Raw genomic sequence first — 21269 nt, forward strand, 5'->3', positions numbered from 1 at the left:
CTGTCTTTGATCTAAGACAGTGTTTTCTAAACTGAGGCCTTCCAGATGATGCAAAACTACAACTCCCAGCATGCCCGCATGCTGGGAGTTGTAGTTTTGCAACATCTGGAGGGCCACAGTTTGGAGACCACTGTACTAAGACAAACAGCTGCAAAGGTGATGGGCAGCTGCTGATCTTTAAAGCCGAATCTACATAAATATAACATAGAACATTGCAATAAAACACAGAACATACAATAATAATCTACATACACAAACATAAAAAAAAAATGTACAAAAAAAGATATTGGTCACAATTGATGAAATCAGGTTGGTGCTACAAATCTAAGTGCTTATTTACTAATGGAAACGGCTTCAAGTGTGAGTGTTCATCACAAGGACAGGTCGCGGATAGGCAGTGCTACATCTCAGTACATGGCGGCTCACAGAGAACATACGATCCCCTTGCAGACGCTGGCCCATGTGCTATAATGCCAACCACTGAGCCGCCGGGTATCATTTCTCATCAGAGGTCGCCATTGGCAGCAGGACCGCACAGGAGCGCCATAGTCTTGTGCGACCAACATCGTTCCCCTGTCAGTCTGTAGAAGTGCTAGGAGGTATGAGCCGCCCCCCCCCCCCTCGCCCCGTACACAATGCGAAGATCCTTGCTGCAGTGATTTGACATTAGGTGACGGGGGCGGCGCCACATTTAGAACTTTGCCACCTGTTGTAGTGAGGTTCCCCTGCTGCAGTCTATGTGCAGGGACTGAATTCCTGAGTTAAAGCTGGCACACAGGATGGATGTGTTATTACAAACAGCCAAGGATGAAAGAGGCCCCGAGCCGTCCAGGAACAGGCTGCTTACACACACTTATGGAGAGAAAAAGAGAGAAGCAAAGTCAGGAGCTTGGAAATCACAAACTTATTAATAATGACAGCAACAAGACTTCTGGAGGCGATGGGATTCAGCAGCGCTGGTCAGGAGTAGACACGTCAGGTAGGTGGAAGAATGATTTTTATTTAAACAATGCAACGCGTTTCACCGCAGGTGCGGCTTCATCAGGCAAGATGCCTGATGAAGCCGCACCTGCGGTGAAACGCGTTGCATTGTTTAAATAAAAATCATTCTTCCACCTACCTGACGTGTCTACTCCTGACCAGCGCCGCTGAATCCCATCGCCTCCAGAAGTCTTGTTGCTGCCATTGTCTTGCTTGGATGGGAAGGCTGCAGGCCGGATCTTGTTCCTCACCCACGCTGACCATTGTTGTGTGCGCGAGTCCACAAAACCGCATCTGGTAAGGGCATTCCCTATTTTATCCTCTGGACCCTGTACCTGCGGTATTACGCTATGGAGCGCTCTTTCTTGTCTTTCTAGTTTAAACTTTTTAATAGGCAAGAAGTAAAGAACAGGTCAAATGTACATATAAAGTTCAGAAACTTCACAAGTACTACTCACGTCATGACATGTACTCCAGTCACAACCAAAGCAGCATTTAAATGGGCACTCTCATTAAAACTAACTTACTCCTTATGGTAAATAAAAAATCTTTCTAATGTACTTTGTTTAAAAAAAAATAAGTTTACTATGTTCTATTTGTGTTTAAAAAAGCTGCCACTAGGGGTCTCCCTACATTTGCAGAGCACATCCCCCCCCCCCCCCCCCCCCCCCATCTCTTGCACAGACTTTTGACTCCTGCTGGCCTGGAAGAAATTCAAAATCAGGAAATGCAGTCTGGAGTACTGAGGGAGGTGTGTGCAGCCTTAGCCAATCATAGCTCATCTCACACTGAACTGCTCTGGGCTGTGTGTAGCAGAGTGAGGGAGGAAGTTCTCCCCTGTATGGCTTCAGATGAGGTCACGCCTGCTGGGGAACGCCCCTTCCCAGTCTGTGAATCTGACTGAGACGGAGCAGAAAATACAGAGCAATATCAAGGTAGAAAACTAACAAATAATAAAAATAAAGGCAGGGGGTGGTTTATCATGATGGGGGAAGTGACCTGGGAAATTTTTACAAGATCATGAGAGGTTCTCTTTAAAATTGTGTTTTTCCTATTGTCTTTTGGTCTGCAGGGCCAAGAGACAATATTCTTGCCACCCTGACAATATATGCTGTGCTGCATCGTGGGAAATGTAGTGATTATATATGATTGAACAAAACATTTCACACAATACAATGCAAAAACATTCTACATGTACTTGACATTAAAGGGGAACTTTCATTTTATAAAGTGTTAGCTCATTGCTAGGATATATATATATATATATATATATATATATATATATTTTTTTTTTTTTTTTAAATGTCTTTATTAAACATTTTACAAACAGTCAAGAGATGGGAAATGGAAAGGAAGGGGGATATATAATTTTATACTCTGTTTAAGTCCCACTTCTGCATCCCCCACAATCCTGAGATGAAGGAACCACAATGCCAATTTAGTGCTGTGTCCCCTCCATTATAGAGGTGCCCGGCGTTCCACTAGGAAGAGACCTGCAGCACTGACCCATGTAAGTGAATGAGGCTGCAGTCCCCTGCACAATTAGGTGGCCAGGAGGGCGGCTATGCAATGTAAAGTTAGTATGGGCCTCTGCAGCCCCTCATTCACTGGTGGTGGTTCCAGATGAGCATTTTAACATTCATAAAATGATGGCATATCCTAGCGACAGGTCATCACTTTATAATATGTGAATACTCATTTCAGTTATGAAGAAGAATAAGGCATAGAACAGTGGTCTTCAACCTGCGGACCTCCAGATGTTGCAAAACTACAACTCCCAGCATGCCCAGACAGCCGTTGGCTGTCTGGGCATGCTGGGAGTTGTAGTTTTGCAACATCTGGAGGTCCGCAGGTTGAAGACCACTGGCATAGAAGATGGATGACATACCAGCAGTATCTCGCTCCCAAACCTTCACCGTGCAGTCATGGGATGTGGTGGCCACGAGTGGGGTGTCACATATCCCCTTCGGAAGGAAAATGCAGGATGTGGTGCTTTGTAGGTGCCCCTTATATTCGCACACTAGGTCCTTAGTCTGTCGGAGGTCCCACAGCTGTGAAGAAGACATAAGGCTAAAGTTCAGGTCATCTCCATAGATAATCTACTGCTGTTTTATATCAGCCGCTTCATGATGGGAAAAGACTGACTGCAGATCTCATGAATAGAATACAGTGATCCCTCAACTTACAATGGCCTCAACATACAATAGTTTCAACATACATTCATCTTTTCTGGACTATTGTAACTTGAAACCAGACTCAACATACAATATAAACAACATACAATGCTACAGACAGTCCAGATCTGTAAAACGCGTCAATGGCTGAAAGGACCAACCAATCAGAATGGGCATTTTACTGGTAAAACCCCTGTATTACTGAAGTGTATGCACTGACTGGTGTCTGGTAGCGCCCCCTACAGTACAGAGAGGTATTACATGTTCTGTAATATTTACCTTTGCCAGAGTTAGCTGCTCCTTTGGATACCAGGTGGGGGCGGCTCCATTTTACTTTTTTTTTAGGACATTGTGTACTGTACAGGACCCTGAAGAAGCTCCTGTCCTCTACAAAGACCAGTGTTTCCCAACAAGGGTGCCTCCAGCTGTTGCAAAACTACAACTCCCAGCATGCCCGGACAGCCTTTGGCTGTCCGGGCATGCTGGGAGTTGTAGTTTTGCAACATCTGGAGGTGCCCTGGTTGGAAAACACTGAAATAGACAGTGATTACAGCTCCCAGCAGATCTTTATTACTTTTATATGGAAGGATTTGCTTTATTTATATCAGTTATCTACTTATTTTTCTTTAATCCTCACTTTTTCCTATTTTTGGATGACACTGGGGACCCCCTGTGATCTTCCACACCGCACCCAGTTAGAATCAGTCCCCAGAGCGTGTTCGCGTGTTTGATTACTGGCGATCACGGGGACGGAGCATAGTGATGTCACGGCTCCGCCCCCGTGTGACGTCACGCTGCGCCCCCTCAATGCAAGCCTAAGGGAGGGGGGGCATGGCAGCTGCCACGCCCCTCCAATAGACTTGCATTGAGGGGGCGGAGCGTGACGTCACATGGGGGCGGAGCCGTGACATCACTATGCTCCGTCCTCGTGGTTGAGATGGACTCAGCCTGAGGATTTCCAGTGGTTCCGGAAGCCGCTAAAGGTGGGTGCTGCATGGTAGATCCCGGGGGTCCCCAGTGGCGGGACCCCAGCGATCTGACATCTTATCCCCTATCCTTTGGATAGGGGATAAGATGTCTAGGGGCGGAGTACCCCTTTAAGGAGTTATCCAGCGGAAGGGACCTTTGGCTATTACACAGTATATTTAAAAAAAAAAAAAAAAACTCTACTTACCTCCAGCATTCTCGCAGTGTCTTCTGTGTCCCTGGGCCACGTTCCCCTTCATGTCAGAAATTGTGACATCTGGGCCCGGAGTGAAGGCGGGTTCCAAGGTGTCATACTGCCCCCGTACTGCTGAGGAGCAGTGTGACACTTTGGCTCCGACGTCACTCCAGGCTCAGCAGTCACAATTTATGACCTAAAGAGCATCGCAGCCAGGGAACGAATCGGGACACCGTAAGCACCGCAGGAACGCTGAAGGTAAATAATAGTTGTTTTTTTTTTATATACATATGTAAAGGTTAAAGGTCCCTTGTACAGACAGGTGAGGTAAAACCTCTAAAATACACAGGCAGAACAATACCCTCTTGGCCTATGATTGAAATGTCTCACCGTAGCTTCACAGCCCTGTCCTCCGAACCCATTGCTGCTGGTCACACAGTAATTGCCATCTTCGCTGACATCACAGTGCATCTGAATGTACTGCTTCACAGGGAACGTGTGCGCCACCTGCAGGTCACGGGTGTCCCAGACGCTAGGAAATTTAGAGAGAAGAATGGTTACATGAACTCCTGTTCTTCTGTGTTACAGGCTCTTAGAACTTTTGCAGGCAAACTGTCCTTCCCTTCTTGTGATATGGACATTTTTAGTGTAATTACCCTTTAAGGAATTTGTTTTGCCATTTCTGAATGCTGGAACATTGAGGGGGTCCAACTGTGACTATTGTGAGGACAAGGCTGGGTTATAGAAGGGAGCCCGGCTGTGATTAGTAGTAAAGTAGGGGAGGGGGGTACAGGGACTATTAGGGGTGAGGCCTCTGCTCTTATGACTTCAGTAATGAAGAGGGTGTAGGGAACCTCTATGCGGACTAAGCAGGGGACAAATGTGTAAGGTCAGGTCATCACATCACTTTCTATTAAATCTGCATCACACTGGTAGTTTGTATCCGCCATACACATTAAATTCAGCCTAACCTGCCAATTGTGGCTGTATCAGCTGATCATCTAAATGTGCCCGGGGTCTCCTGACTCTTCCCAAACACCATGTTAGATTTTAAAGGGGTTATCCAGGAAAAAAACTTAGATATAGATTATATATATATATATATATATATATATATATATATATATATATATATATATATATATATATATCTATCTATCTCAACTGGCTCCAAAAAGTTAAACAGATTTGTAAATTACTTCTATAAAAAAAATCTTAATCCTTTCAATAATTATCAGCTGCTGAAGTTGAGCTGTTGTTTTCTGTCTGGCAACAGTGCTCTCTGCTGACATCTCGGCTTGTCTCGGGAACTGCACAGAGTAGAAGAGGTTTGCTATGGGAATTTGCTTCTAAACTGGGCGGTTCCCGAGACACGTGTCATCAGAGAGCACTTAGACAGAAAAGAACAACTCAACTTCAGCAGCTCATAAGTACTGAAAAGATTAAGATTTTTTAATAGAGGTAATTTACAAATCTGTTTAACTTTCTGGAGCCAGTTTTTTTCTGGATAAACCCTTTAAAGGGGTATTCCAGGCCAAAACTTTTTTTTATATATCAACTGGCTCCGGAAAGTTAAACAGATTTGTAAATTACTTCTATTAAAAAAATATTAATCCTTCCAATAGTTATTAGCTTCTGAAGTTGAGTTGTTGTTTTCTGTCTAACTGCTCTCTGATGACTCACGTCCCGGGAGCTGTGCAGTTCCTATGGGGATATTTTCCCATCATGCACAGCTCCCGGGACGTGACATCACCATTGAGCAGTTAGACAGAAAACTTCAGAAGCTAATAACTATTGGAAGGATTAAGATTTTTTAATAGAAGTAATTTACAAATCTGTTTAACTTTCCGGAGCCAGTTGATATATATAAAAAAAGGTTTTGCCTGGAATACCCCTTTAACCTGTCCCATTCCTTTGTTCTTGCCTAGATATGCCACTGACAGGGGAGTGTGGCAGCAGTTTTTTCAGAATACATGCACACTTGGCTGTGCAGGGTATACATGAGTATGGAAGGATTGGAAGAGCTGTTGACCAAAGAGCTATATTAATTGTACTGTCTGCCCGGTACAGGCTTCGTTTATAGCACTTAAACCAATGTTTCTTAACCAGGGTGCCTCCAGCTGTTGCAAAACTACAACTCCCAGCATGCCCGGACAGCCAAAGGCTGTCCGGACATGCTGGGAGTTGTAGTTTTGCAACACCTGGAGGAACCCTGTTGGGAAACACTGACTTGAGGTGTACTCCGGTGGAAAACTTTTTTTTTTTTTTTAAATGAACTGATGCCAGAAAGGTAAAAAGATTTGTAAATTACTTCTATTAAACAATCTTCACCCTTCCAGTACTTTTTGAATTTCTTTTTTGTCTTGTCCACAGTGCTCTCTGCTGACACCTCTGTCCGTGTCAGGAACTGTCCAGAGCAGCATAGGTTTGCAATGGGGATTTTCTCCTGCTCTGGACAGTTCCTGATACAGGCCTCAGGTGTCAGCAGAGAGCATTGTGGACAAGACAAAAAATAAATTAAAAATAAAAGAATTTCCTCTTTGGCATAAAGCTGCTAAAAAGTACAGGAAGGGTAAAGATTTTTTAATAGAAGGAATTTACAAATCTGTTTAACTTTCTGGCACCAGTTGATTTACAAAAAACGTTTTCCACTGGAGTACCCCTTTAATAACATCGACACAATAACACTTGTGCAGATATATAATGTGACATAAGGTAAGTATCATAATGGATGAAATAGAAACTTCTGTAGATTTACATTGCAACAGCCATTCCTTAAAATGAACCAGATAAATACTGACCGGGTAGTTTTATCCTCAGAGGTTTGGACAATGTAGGACCCTCCCGGGACCCAGCACAGGTGAGTGACCTATAGGACAGAAAGACAAGATGAGGCACACAAATTATTATAAACGGGGTGCACAGACGCTGCCTCAAAATACTAGAACCACCACAACAAGAAAGAAAAATCCTGCCTATGACGATTCCTCTATATCAGTATTTCCCTAGCAAGGTACCTCCAGCTGTTGCAAAACTACAACTCCCAGCATGCCCGGACAGCCGGACTGGGCATGATAGGAGTTGTATTGTTGCAACACCTGGAGACACACTGGTTAGAAAACAACGCTCTATGTATTTCTGGATTTTGCTGCCCCCTGCTGGACCAAAACCAATTAAAGTAATCAGAATTTCCTATGGCTGCCCTCCCGGCAGTGTGGGAATTACAGGAGCTTTTGTGATGCCTGTAAACACATTGGCCCACATTTATCATTGTAGTGTAAGTGAAGCATTTTTCTACACCTTTTTTTTTTCTGTGTGCTAATAATGTGTAGGAGCATCAAATTTATTAAATGGTCAAAGAGCATTTGATAAATTTTGTGCAGGTCACTAATTATCAGCCCAGCGCTGCCCCCATCGGGGTAAATACTCACATATCACCCGCAAGCGCTGCCCTCCTCGTCCTGATTGTTGCGGCCGCCGGCGCTGACACTCTATACTGTGCGGTAATCCCTATGCCCGGGCTGCAGAAGGTAAACAAAATAAACTTTAACTTACCTACGTCGGCCTTACACTGGGGACGGGAACGTCGGAGAGCCGTTAGTCTATCACCGGCCGCAGCGATGTTCCGCCTCGGCCGGTGATAGGCTGAGCCCACTGTCATGTAAAAAGCCGGCTTCCTACATGACAGTGGGCTCAGCCTATCACCGGCCGAGGCGGAACATCGCTGCGGCCGGTGATAGGCTGACGGCTCCCGTGCCCAGGAAGCAAGTGAGGCCGGTACCGGACCAACGGGAGGCGAATTAAAGTTTATTTTGTTTATTTTTTGCAGCCCAGGCATAGGGATACCGCACAGTATAGAGCAGTGGTCTTCAACCTGCGGACCTCCAGATGATTCAAAACTACAACTCCCAAAATGCCCGGACAGCCAATGGCTGTCCGGGCATGCAGGGAGTTGTAGTTTTGCAACATCTGGAGGCCCGCAGATTGAAGACCACTAGTATAGAGTGTCAGTGCCGGCGGCCGCAACAAACAGGACGGGTAGGGCAGCGCTTGCTGGTGACATGTGAGTAGTACCCTGATGTGGACAGCGCTGGGCTGATAATTAATTGGGGGGCAGAACAGCGCTCGCTGTTCACGGGTCACATAGGATTTGTTCCCCGATGTGGGGACAGCGCAGCGCTGGGCTGATTGATTCATTCCCGAGGGGGAGGGGTCAAACCGGTATTGTGGTATGGGTTAAAATTCATATCGTGCAGCACAAAAATGTTGGTATTCAGTATGAACCGGTATACCGCCCAGCCCTAGATGGTAGTATGAATTTTCCACATAATAAGCAATGGTTCAAACTTACTAGATTTCTGGACACAGCAGCTTTGAGAAGACACTGTCCAGACTCTACGTCCCATTTACACAGAGTGTTGTCTCGAGACCCTGATACCAGTTTGGTAGAATCTGAAAGCAACAGAAAGTAAGTAAAATCTGGATGTTTCTGGCTGTAGAATCTGGACCAAAACTTGTATAAAAGAACGAATAAGAACAGTAACGTGGACTGCAGCCACCTAGAAGATTTAAAGGGGAACCGTACTAGGTAACATATTCATAATCAGTCACACGGGCACCCTCCCCCTTCCCCCAACGCGAGCTACTTACCAACATAGTGCACAGAAAATATATGCCGCTCAGAATTCTAGAAGAGCTGGGTCTTTAACCCCTTAAGGAGCACTGTTTTTTTTTCATTTTTTCACTTTCGTTTTTTCCTCGTCCCCTTCTGAAAATCATAACGCTTTCAATTTTCCAACCTACAAACCTACATGAGGGCTTGTTTTTTTTTACCACAAAATCTAGTGCAAAACCCCGAAAAAATTATATGTGGAGAATAACTGAAATAACAAAAACGTCATTTTGGGGGCTTCTATGCAGTGCACTTTTTTGGTAAAAAATTTTTGCGCCGTGATCTGTAGTTTTTAATTGGTACAATTTTTGTTTTGATGGGACATTTTGATCGCTTTTTATACATTTTTTTTATGGTATACAAAGTGAACAAAAATACGCAATTTTGGACTTTGGTATTTTTTTTACGTATACGCCATTGTCCGTGCGGTCCCGCCATCCTCTCAGCTGATTGGGACACCATGGTTTCACTGCGGTGGCCCCGATCAGCTCCGCTGAGCAGCCAGGAATAGTTTACTGACATTTTAGACGCCGCAATCAGCTTTGATTGCGGTGACTGAAGGGTTAATGCCGCGATCGGTGATGTCCGGCATTAGCCACGGGTCCTATGACGCATCCCGCTATGACGCACGCAGAGCTCCTGTGCACGCATCATAGAAGGGGAGCGGGCAATGTCCGTAAATATACATCTATTGTCCTTAAGGGGTTAAGAGGTACTTCAGGAGAAAAAAATTAATTCAAATCCCCTGGTGTCATAAAGTTATACAGATTTGTAAATTATTTCTATATAAAAATGTTAATCCTTGCAGCACTTATCAGCTGCTGTATGCTCCACAGGAAGTTGTGTAGTTCTTTCCAATCTGACCACAGTGCTCTCTGCTGACACCTCTGTCCATGTCAGGAACTGTTCAGAGCAGGAGCAAATCCCCATAGCAAACCTCTCCTGCTCTGGACAGTTCCTGACATGGACAGAGGATGCAGCAGAGAGCACTGGGTCAGACTGGAAAGAACTACACAACTTTTTGTGGAGCATTCAGCAGCTGATAAGTACTGGAAGGATTAATGTTTATATATAGAAGTAATTTACAAATCTGTAGAACTTTCTGCCACCAGTTGATTTTAAAACATTTGTTTTTCACCGGAGTACCCCTTTAAGCTGTCCAGAGGATAGAGAACAAGTTGCTACGGATAAAGACTTCATTTATCAGTTACAAAAAGTAAAAGAAAATCTCTCATATCTATCTATCTATCCCATATCTATCTATCTCATATCTATCCATCCATCTCATATCTATCCATCCATCCATCTATCTCATATCTATCTATCTATCCCATATCTATCTATCTATCTATCTATCTCATATCTATCCATCCATCCATCTATCTCCTATCTATCTATCTATCTATCTATCTCATACCTATCCATCTATCTCATATCTATCTATCTATCTATCCATCTCATATCCCTAAATAAAATAGTATGGATGAAGGAGTACACACCAGGGCTTACTGCTAATCCAGTGACAATTAAATGATGTCCGATGTACTTTTGAGCGCTGCCGGCTTTACAATGAAGATCCCACATGAGAACGGTCTTATCCCGGGAGGCGCTGAAGAAACGGTTGGATCCGAACACGCAGGCGACCTGTAAGGTGAAGAGATAATATAGCCCGATGTACATACAGTAGGTCAGATTACATACCAGTGCAAATGTGAGACTCATATTCACAAAATTACCTTAGACACTTCCCGGCTGTGCCCCACAAATCTCTTCAGGGCGGTGCCCGTTCTCCAGTTAGAGACAATGACAGCCTGTGATACAGAAAAGAAACAGTATTGTTATACACCTCATAAGATACGATGGATTCTGTTCTCCAGGTTAACTACCTACTCTATGGAACATCCGCAATCTGATCACTGAGAGTCTGCATAGGGCAGTGTTTCCCAAAGAAGGGTGCCTCCAGCTGTTGCAAAACTACAACTCCCAGCATGCCCTGGGCATGCTAGGAGTTGTAGTTTTGCAACAGCTGGAGGCTCTCTGCTTGAGAAACACTGACATAGGGACATTTATCAATGTTGGTGTGAGGTAGTAGAGATTTCACCCCTGTTTGCTGGGTGTATTTTTTACACAGTTTCTCAAAATTTACCAAAATGGTGCACAGGCTTGATAAATTCGCCACAATTATAGAAACCAGTGAACTGCAGAGCGAGGTTTAAAGGAATTCTGTTGTGAAAAATAACTTATCCCCTATCCGAAGGAAAGGGGATAAGTTATAGATCACGGGGGTCCGACTGCTGGGACCTCCCACGATCTCCTGAACAGGGCCCCGGCAGTTTGCTGCACGGAGCACCATCCGACGCGCCCCCTCCATGTATACCATAGAGATACATGGAGGGGGCGTGTCAGCCTCGGCTTCCTGCGGGGTCGGAACAGCCGCTTCCAGCAGACTGCCGGGGCCCTGTTCAGGAGATCGCGGAGGGTCCCAGCGGTCAGACCCTCACGATCTATAACTTATCCCCTATTCTTTGGATAGGAAATAAGTTATGTTCATTGCACTATGCCTTTAAAGGGGTACTCCCGTGGAAAACTTTTTTTTTATTTTTTTAAATCAACTGGTGCCAGAAAGTTAAACAGATTTGTAAATAACTTCTATTAAAACATCTTAATCCTTCCAGTACTTTTTAGGGGCTGTATACTAAAGAGAAATCCAAAAAAGAAATGCATTTCCTGACCACAGTGCTCTCTGCTGACCTCTGCTGTCCATTTTAGGAACTGTCCAGGGCAGCATATGTTTGTTATGGGGATTTTCTCCTGTTCTGGACAGTTCCTAAAATGGACAGCAGAGGTCAGCAGAGAGCACTGTGGTCATGACATCACAGGAAATGCATTTCTTTTTTGGATTTCTCTTTAGTATACAGCCCCTAAAAAGAAGGATTAAGATTTTTTTAATAGAAGTAATTTTCACATCTGTTTAACTTTCTGGCACCAGTTGATTAAAAAAAAAAAAAAAAAAAAAAAAAGGTTTCCACGGGAGTACCCCTTTAAGCTTTGTGCTCTGGCATCTGATACATTTGTACGTGTCCTATTAGGTGGTGTTGGTTTGTGCAAAAAATTTTAAAACTTCTAAATTTAAATTTGGGCAAATAATAAATACAGCTCCACTGCAAAAAGTGGTGTATGGTGTAACGAACAGACAACTTTGAAAGATGTTCTACTGAAAATTATGCAAAAAAGCTGTGCAAAAAGTGCAATTGCGCAAAATTTGCTGTGACATTTACAACATTAAAGAGGTGTAAAGCCAATGATAAAGGTCGCCCTTAGTGTGCAGGTGTGGCCATTTCCATGTCTCCAGACTGAACAAGCAGCTCAGGGTTTCCATAATGTCTGGTTGTCTTCCCAGTCTTATAATCAGGCAGAAATCTGAACCCGCCTGTTACTTACGCGGCAGCTGATGTATCCAGTGTGCAGTTAAGTACTTACCTTGTCTTTGCCACCTGAAACACACAGGTCGGATTTCAGAGCAGCGATATATGTGACGGCATCATTGTGAACCCGGCTGTACTGCGGGATGGTCTCCACCGGCGTGCTCTCCTCTACATGACGGTCAGCCCTAAGTATTGAAGAAATAATGTAAAATTCTGCAAAAGCATAGACTCATAGCTTATACACAATACTGCAATGTATAGATGAGCCCTAAACACAGCTCAGTTTTAGGGTACATTCACACGTACAGGATCTGCTTCTTATTTTTGGTGCATATTTTGTGCAGCCTATTTTGCTACCCATTAACTTCAAAGGGTAACAAAATCAGCTGCACAAAATATGCTGCAAAAATAAGCAGCAGATCCTTTTTATTTTTATTTTTTTAAATGAACTGGTGCCAAACAGATTTGTAAATGACTTCTATTAAAAATTCTTTACCCTTCTGGTACTTTTTAGCAGCTGTATGCTACAGAGGAAATTCTTTTCTTTTTTAATTTCTTTTTGTCTTGTCCACAGTGCTCTCTGCTGACACCTGATGCCCAGAACTGTCCAGAGCAGGAGAAAAATCCCCATTGCAACCTATGCTGCTCTGGACAGTTCCTGACACGGACAGAGGTGTCAGCAGAGAGCACTGTGGTCAAGACAAAAAAGAAATTAAAAAAGAAAACATTTTCTCTGTAGCATACAGCCACTAACAAGTACTGGAAGGGTAAAGATTTTTTAATAAAAGTCATTTACAAATCTGTTTAACTTTCTGGCACCACTTGATTTAAGAAAAAAAAAAAAAAAAAAAGTTTTCCACCGAAGTTCCCCTTTAAATAAGACAATCTCCCCAAGACATATAAATTACTAATATAGTATTATCACACATTGTACTTGCTTCAGGATTAATTTGCGTGATTCACCCCTGACAGGAAGTTGTGTAGTCCTCTCATTGTCATTGTGGTGTGGGCTCAGGAGCTCTCTAGCTCCTCCATCTCTCCCTAGACAGTGCATCATCCCCTGTTGTTTCCAATATTATATATATATATATATATATATATATATATATATATATATATATACATATACATACACACACACACACACACACACACACACCCATCTCCCTGTAATATACATATATAGATATCAAGAATGAGGAGTGATTACAGCATGCTGCTTTGTGCTTAACAATGTGACAGACAGAGGAGCAAACAGGAAATAAATAGCAGGTGCTGCAACCTTACTAATAGTCTGCTGTGAAATTTGATGATGTTCTGCAACAGTCCTGGGTGGGGAACTGGCAGGAGTGCTGTGAGAGTGGAGTAGGCAGGGTGGGAGGACAAGATCTACAAGAAGGCAATGCATTCTGGGAATTGTAGTAATGAGCAACCTTCCTTGCACTTGTATGAAGAATGGTTACCCCAATTGTGTCTGTTACCATTCCTGGTTGAACATTGATCCGGTCGTACATTTACCTGTATTTAGAGCTGTTACGCTTGACTTTACTTTGGAATTTCCCCATTATCCCAGCGGAGGACGGATGACAGAAGGCGGTGAAGCAGTAAAGGGTCAAACATCAGGAATCCAGAGAAGCCGCCTGTCAGGAGGGAAAAAGAACACATGAGCATCCAAAAGTCCGGGAACACCGACCTCAGAATAGTCAGGATATTTTCCATTTACTTCTCTTATCAGGCCAACAAATACTTACAATACAAAATTGGGTAGTGTTTTCCATACAGAGTGCCTCCAGCTGTTGCAAAACTACAACTTGTAGCCTTTGGCTGGCCGGGCATGCTGGAATTTGTAGCTTTGCAACAGCTGGAGACACACTGTTTGGAAAACAGCGACATTGGGGTTGTCAATGTGAACCCCTCTCCTGAGTATTGTACTATACTGCCCCCCCCCCCCCCCCCGATCTCCCACACCCCACAAAAAACAAGCCCCATTGATGCTGCTCCAAGCATTTATCCTCAGGATACATCAACTATCCAGAAAGATAGATATGAGATATGAGATAGATAGATAGATATGAGATAGATATGAGATAGATAGATAGATAGATATGAGATAGATAGATAGATAGATAGATATGAGATAGATAGATAGATAGATAGATATGAGATAGATAGATAGATAGATATGAGATGGATAGATATGAGATGGATAGATATGAGATGGATAGATACGAGATGGATAGATACGAGATGGATAGATACGAGATGGATAGATACGAGATGGATAGATACGAGATGGATAGATACGAGATGGATAGATACGAGATGGATAGATACGAGATAGATAGATAGATACGAGATAGATAGATACGAGATAGATAGATAGATACGAGATAGATAGATAGATAGATACGAGATAGATAGATAGATAGATACGAGATAGATAGATAGATACGAGATAGATAGATAGATACGAGATAGATAGATAGATACGAGATAGATAGATGGATAGATGAGATAGATAACAATGATCTGCCTGAATGGAGGGATCAGTGACTCCTCCCCAGTGGATATATCACAATCTTCTCTCCGGTCGGAGCAGATTACTGACTATCCAGACATGGATTCTTTCATGTAGTTGCAGATCGGTCTCTCCGGCTTCATCTTCAGGGATCAGTCATTGATCACATAAAACAGAGATCTGATGAAAGTGAAGAATAAACCCAGAGAGAAGGAGAACGTGGCATCCGCTCACCCGTCCCGGTGTACGGCCTTAGGTCGCCATGGGAGACGGCAAATCCCATTAGGATAACCAGCGTCAGTCTGATTGACGTGACACCTCCAGGAAGGAGGGCGCAGGGTGGCCTGAGGTATTTACACCCTGTCATAAGGGTGAGGCGAGGGATTTAAAGAGACACTACACATCAATTATTTAGCTACTGCATTATATGACACCAGCCACATATCACGTCAGTGTCTGAGGGTCTCAGGGCAGCACATATGTGACCTATAGAGACAAGAAGTATTCTGCACCTTCTGTCACTGACTCCACTGAACACTACAGAAAGGATATGAAATGGCTGATAACAGGAAGCAATAGATTACATTCACCTAGGAATGATAATCCACCATCACGTTACGTGTGAAGTCAATGATTTGCTGACAGATACTGTAGCGAACACTGAGGCTTTTTTTTATTGCTTAAAGAGGTACTCCGGTGGAAAACATTTTTTTTTTTTAAATCAACTCGTGCCAGAAAGTTAAACAGATTTGTAAATGACTTCTATTAAAAAAATAATCTTTACCCTTCCAGTACTTATTAGCTGCTGTATGCTACAGAGGAAATTCTTTTACCTGTCGTCAACAAAAACATTTTACATAATGTAGATTTTACTATTATATGTATATTTGTAATATATATTGGTTAAAAATGTGTACATTTTTGGGTGAAAAAATTCTATCCCTGTAGCTATTGCCTGTGGTTCTCTTCTGTGGGAGTCCAAATACAGGAAGTGAGGGTGGGACAAGCAGGGCTCTGTGCAGGCTCCAGGCTTGTCAATCATCCTGATGTGTGAGCCAGGAGTGCGTCATAGAGCCTCAGTGTACAGAGCCCCGCTTGTCCTCAGTGTACAGAGCCCCCGCTTGTCCTCAGTGTACAGAGCCCCCGCTTGTCCTCAGTGTACAGAGCCCCCGCATGTCCTCAGTGTACAGAGCCCCGCTTGTCCTCAGTGTACAGAGCCCCGCTTGTCCTCAGTGTACAGAGCCCCGCTTGTCCTCAGTGTACAGAGCCCCCGCTTGTCCTCAGGTTACAGAGCCCCCGCTTGTCCTCAGGTTACAGAGCCCCGCTTGTCCTCAGGGTACAGAGCCCCCGCTTGTCCTCAGTGTACAGAGCCCCCGCTTGTCCTCAGTGTACAGAGCCCCCGCTTGTCCTCAGTGTACAGAGCCCCCGCTTGTCCTCAGTGTACAGAGCCCCCGCTTGTCCTCAGTGTACAGAGCCCCCGCTTGTCCTCAGTGTACAGAGCCCCCGCTTGTCCTCAGTGTACAGAGCCCCCGCTTGTCCTCAGTGTACAGAGCCCCCGCTTGTCCTCAGTGTACAGAGCCCCCGCTTGTCCTCAGTGTACAGAGCCCCCGCTTGTCCTCAGTGTACAGAGCCCTGCTTGTCCTCAGTGTACAGAGCCCTGCTTGTCCTCAGTGTACAGAGCCCCCGCTTGTCCTCAGTGTACAGAGCCCCCGCTTGTCCTCAGTGTACAGAGCCCCCGCTTGTCCTCAGGGTACAGAGCCCCGCTTGTCCTCAGGGTACAGAGCCCCGCTTGTCCTCAGTGTACAGAGCCCTGCTTGTCCTCAGTGTACAGAGCCCCGCTTGTCCTCAATGTACAGAGCCCCGCTTGTCCTCAGGGTACAGAGCCCTGCTTGTCCTCAGGGTACAGAGCCCTGCTTGTCCTCGGTGCACAGAGCCCTGCTTGTCCTCGGTGCACAGAGCCCTGCTTGTCCACGGTGCACAGAGCCCTGCTTGTCCACGGTGCACAGAGCCCTGCTTGTCCACGGTGCACAGAGCCCTGCTTGTCCATGGTGCACAGAGCCTTGCTTGTGCACCCTAACTTCCTGTATTTGGTCTCCTAACACACAGACAATAGTTGCAGGGACAAAAATAAACATATAATAGTATTATCTACATTATATAAAAGGTTTTTGCTGATGACAGGTACACTTTTAACTTAATTAGATAACATGAAGAACAGACGTTTCTTCTACACCTTTGGCTGTGTTCCCACATGAAGGTGAAGGCATGCGGCCAAATCACGCCCCTCTGAGTAGTGAAAGGTTGCTTATAATCCCGGACACATCGCACAGCCATTTGTGAACACATGGGGGGGGGGGGTGATCTTTTCCTCCCTTTGACCCTTCATCCAGAATACCATTTGTGAGGTCAGACACTGGTGTTGGAGGAGAGGACCCGGATCACAATCTCCATTCTAGTTCATCCTGGAGGTGTTGGATGGGGTTGGGGGTCCGGGCTCGTTGCGGCCGCTCACGTTCTCCCCCTCCATGTCTTTATGGACCCTGCTGTGTGCACTGGGGCGCAGTCATGGGGGAGCAGAAAAGGGCGGAACCCTAACTGTTCCCATAAAGATGGAAGTGACGATTGTCCACACTGGAACCAAAGGGTCCAGGCCGCCTCATGAGGAGCCCCCATAGCATTATCCTCCTCCACCAACAGCGGCACAATGCAGTCAGACAGGTAAAGTTCTCCTGGCAGTCACCAAGCCCAGACTGGTCCATCAGACGCCAGATAGAGAAGTGTGATCAGTCACCAAGCCCAGACTGGTCCATCAGACGCCAGATAGAGAAGTGTGATCAGTCACCGCACAGAACACGTCTCCTCCAGAGTCCAGTGGTGGCGGCTTTACACCCCTCCATCTGGCATTGTGCTTGGCGATTTCTGCAGTTAGCAGAGAGTCTGTGACTTTTATGCACTATTCTCCTCTGCACTCGTGGTCCCCGCTCTGTACGTGGTCACTGCGATTCCTTTATATCACTCACCGCTGAGATCCAATAGGGAAGACATGTCCGGAGGTGACTTGCTGCAGTGATGGCTCCTATTACAGCACCGCACTGGTATCAGGGGGCGCTATAAACGACCCAGTCTATCACCAACGTCTGTAGAGGCGACTACATTGGTCAGTGCTGATTATACCCCTGGGGCAAAGGGGGTGAATGAGACCCCAGAATATAATGATTAAAGTAACAGGGACCAATACTCCTAGTCCCATAGATTATAGACAGATAAGTGATTTATATAGAATACAATTCACATGATCCACCCAAGAGGCTGAGCTGACGCGTTTATATACAGATATATATATATATATATATATATATATATATATATATATATATATATATACACAGTATACTATTTATGACCCCACACATGCAGTATACAGGGCTCTATACATATATATGACCCCACACATGCAGTATACAGGGCTCTATACATATATATATGACCCCCACACATGCAGCATACAGGGCTCTATACATATATATATGACCCCACACATGCAGTATACAGGGCTCTATACATATATATATGACCCCACACATGCAGTATACAGGGCTCTATACATATATATATATATATGACCCCACACATGCAGTATACAGGGCTCTTTACATATATATGACCCCACACATGCAGTATACAGGGCTCTATACATATATATGACCCCACACATGCAGTATACAGGGCTCTATACATATATATGACCCCACACATGCAGTATACAGGGCTCTATACATATATATATGACCCCACACATGCAGTATACAGGGCTCTATACATATATATATGACCCCACACATGCAGTATACAGGGCTCTATACATATATATGACCCCACACATGTAGTATAAAGGGCTCTATACATATATATGACCCCACACATGCAGCATACAGGGCTCTAAACATATATATGACCCCACACATGCAGTATACAGGGCTCTATACATATATATGACCCCACACATGTAGTATACAGAGCTCTATACATATATATGACCCCACACATGCAGTATACAGGGCTCTATACATATATATGACCCCACACATGCAGTATACAGGGCTCTATACATATATATGACCCCACACATGCAGTATACAGGGCTCTATACATATATATGACCCCACACATGTAGTATAAAGGGCTCTATACATATATATGACCCCACACATGCAGCATACAGGGCTCTAAACATATATATGACCCCACACATGCAGTATACAGGGCTCTATACATATATATCACCCCACACATGCAGTATACAGGGCTCTATACATATATATGACCCCACACATGCAGTATACAGGGCTCTATACATATATATGACCCCACACATGCAGCATACAGGGCTCTAAACATATATATGACCCCACACATGCAGTATACAGAGCTCTATACATATATATGACCCACACATGCAGTATACAGGGCTCTATACATATATATGACCCCACACATGCAGTATACAGGGCTCTATACATATATATGACCCCACACATGCAGTATACAGGGCTCTATACATATATATGACCCCACACATGCAGTATACAGGGCTCTATACATATATATGACCCCCACATGCAGTATACAGGGCTCTATACATATATATCACCCCACACATGCAGTATACAGGGCTCTATACATATATATCACCCCACACATGCAGTATACAGGGCTCTATACATATATATGACCCCCACACATGCAGTATACAGGGCTCTATACATATATATATGACCCCACACATGCAGCATACAAGGCTCTATACATATATATATGACCCCACACATGCAGTATACAGGGCTCTATACATATATATATGACCCCACATATGCAGTATACAGGGCTCTATACATATATATGACCCTACACATGCAGTATACAGGGCTCTATACATATATATATGACCCCACACATGCAGTATACAGGGCTCTATACATATATATGACCCCACATATGCAGTATACAGGGCTCTATACATATATATGACCCCCACACATGCAGCATACAAGGCTCTATACATATATATATGACCCCACACATGCAGTATACAGGGCTCTATACATATATATATGACCCCACACATGCAGTATACAGGGCTCTATACATATATATGACCCCACACATGCAGTATACAGGGCTCAATACATATATATGACCCCACACATGTAGTATACAGGGCTCTATACATATATATGACCCCACACATGTAGTATACAGGGCTCTATACATATATATGACCCCACACATGTAGTATACAGGGCTCTATACATATATATGACCCCACACATGCAGTATACAGGGCTCTATACATATATATGACCCCACATATGCAGTATACAGGGCTCTATACATATATATGACCCTACACATGCAGTATACAGGGCTCTATACATATATATGACCCCACACATGCAGTATACAGGGCTCTATACATATATATGACCCCACACATGCAGTATACAGGGCTCTATACATATATATGACCCCACACATGCAGTATACAGGGCTCTATACATATATATATGACCCCACACATGCAGTATACAGGGCTCTATACATATATATATGACCCCACACATGCAGTATACAGGGCTCTATACATATATATGACCCCACACATGCAGTATACAGGGCTCTATACATATATATGACCCCACACATGCAGTATACAGGGCTCTATACATATATATGACCCCACACATGCAGTATACAGGGCTCTATACATATATATGACCCCACACATGCAGTATACAGGGCTCTATACATATATATGACCCCACATATGCAGTATACAGGGCTCTATACATATATATGACCCTACACATGCAGTATACAGGGCTCTATACATATATATGACCCCACACATGCAGTATACAGGGCTCTATACATATATATGACCCCACACATGCAGTATACAGGGCTCTATACATATATATGACCCCACACATGCAGTATACAGGGCTCTATACATATATATATGACCCCACACATGCAGTATACAGGGCTCTATACATATATATGACCCCACACATGCAGTATACAGGGCTCTATACATATATATGACCCCCACATGCAGTATACAGGGCTCTATACATATATATGACCCCCACACATGCAGTATACAGGGCTCTATACATATATATTACCCCACTCGGCGCCTCTTTCTGCCCCCGGGGCTTCTCCATCCTCCACGCCACCTTCTACCGCCGTCCACCCGTCTCCTTAGCAACGCGGCGCCGGTTACCAGGGACCGGGCGTCTCCTGGAAAACCCTCCCCGTCTTGCCTGACACATTG

At 44.2% G+C, this 21269-nt stretch overlaps 2 protein-coding genes across 2 annotated transcripts in view; both read right to left on the reverse strand.

The window, feature by feature from the left end:
* RNF183 (ring finger protein 183) overlaps window positions 1–2937 on the reverse strand; it is a 47810-nt gene extending 44873 nt beyond the window's left edge. The window contains exon 1 of the mRNA XM_056538699.1: window positions 2870–2937. The gene's annotated coding sequence lies outside the window, so the exon portion shown is untranslated. The remainder of the gene's footprint in view (window positions 1–2869) is intronic.
* WDR31 (WD repeat domain 31) lies at window positions 105–21269 on the reverse strand. Its single transcript, XM_056538698.1, has 10 exons — window positions 21121–21269; window positions 13933–14054; window positions 12470–12599; window positions 10726–10800; window positions 10489–10633; window positions 8669–8769; window positions 7119–7186; window positions 4708–4849; window positions 2870–3032; window positions 105–852 (listed from the first exon to the last, which is right to left on the reverse strand). Exons 2-10 carry the CDS (start codon window positions 13977–13979, stop codon window positions 692–694), a joined length of 1032 nt encoding a protein of 343 aa, XP_056394673.1. The 5' UTR covers window positions 13980–14054; window positions 21121–21269; the 3' UTR covers window positions 105–691.

This window comes from Hyla sarda, chromosome 9 (genome assembly GCF_029499605.1).
Source record: "Hyla sarda isolate aHylSar1 chromosome 9, aHylSar1.hap1, whole genome shotgun sequence".
In the NCBI taxonomy this organism is placed as follows: Eukaryota; Metazoa; Chordata; class Amphibia; order Anura; family Hylidae; genus Hyla; species Hyla sarda.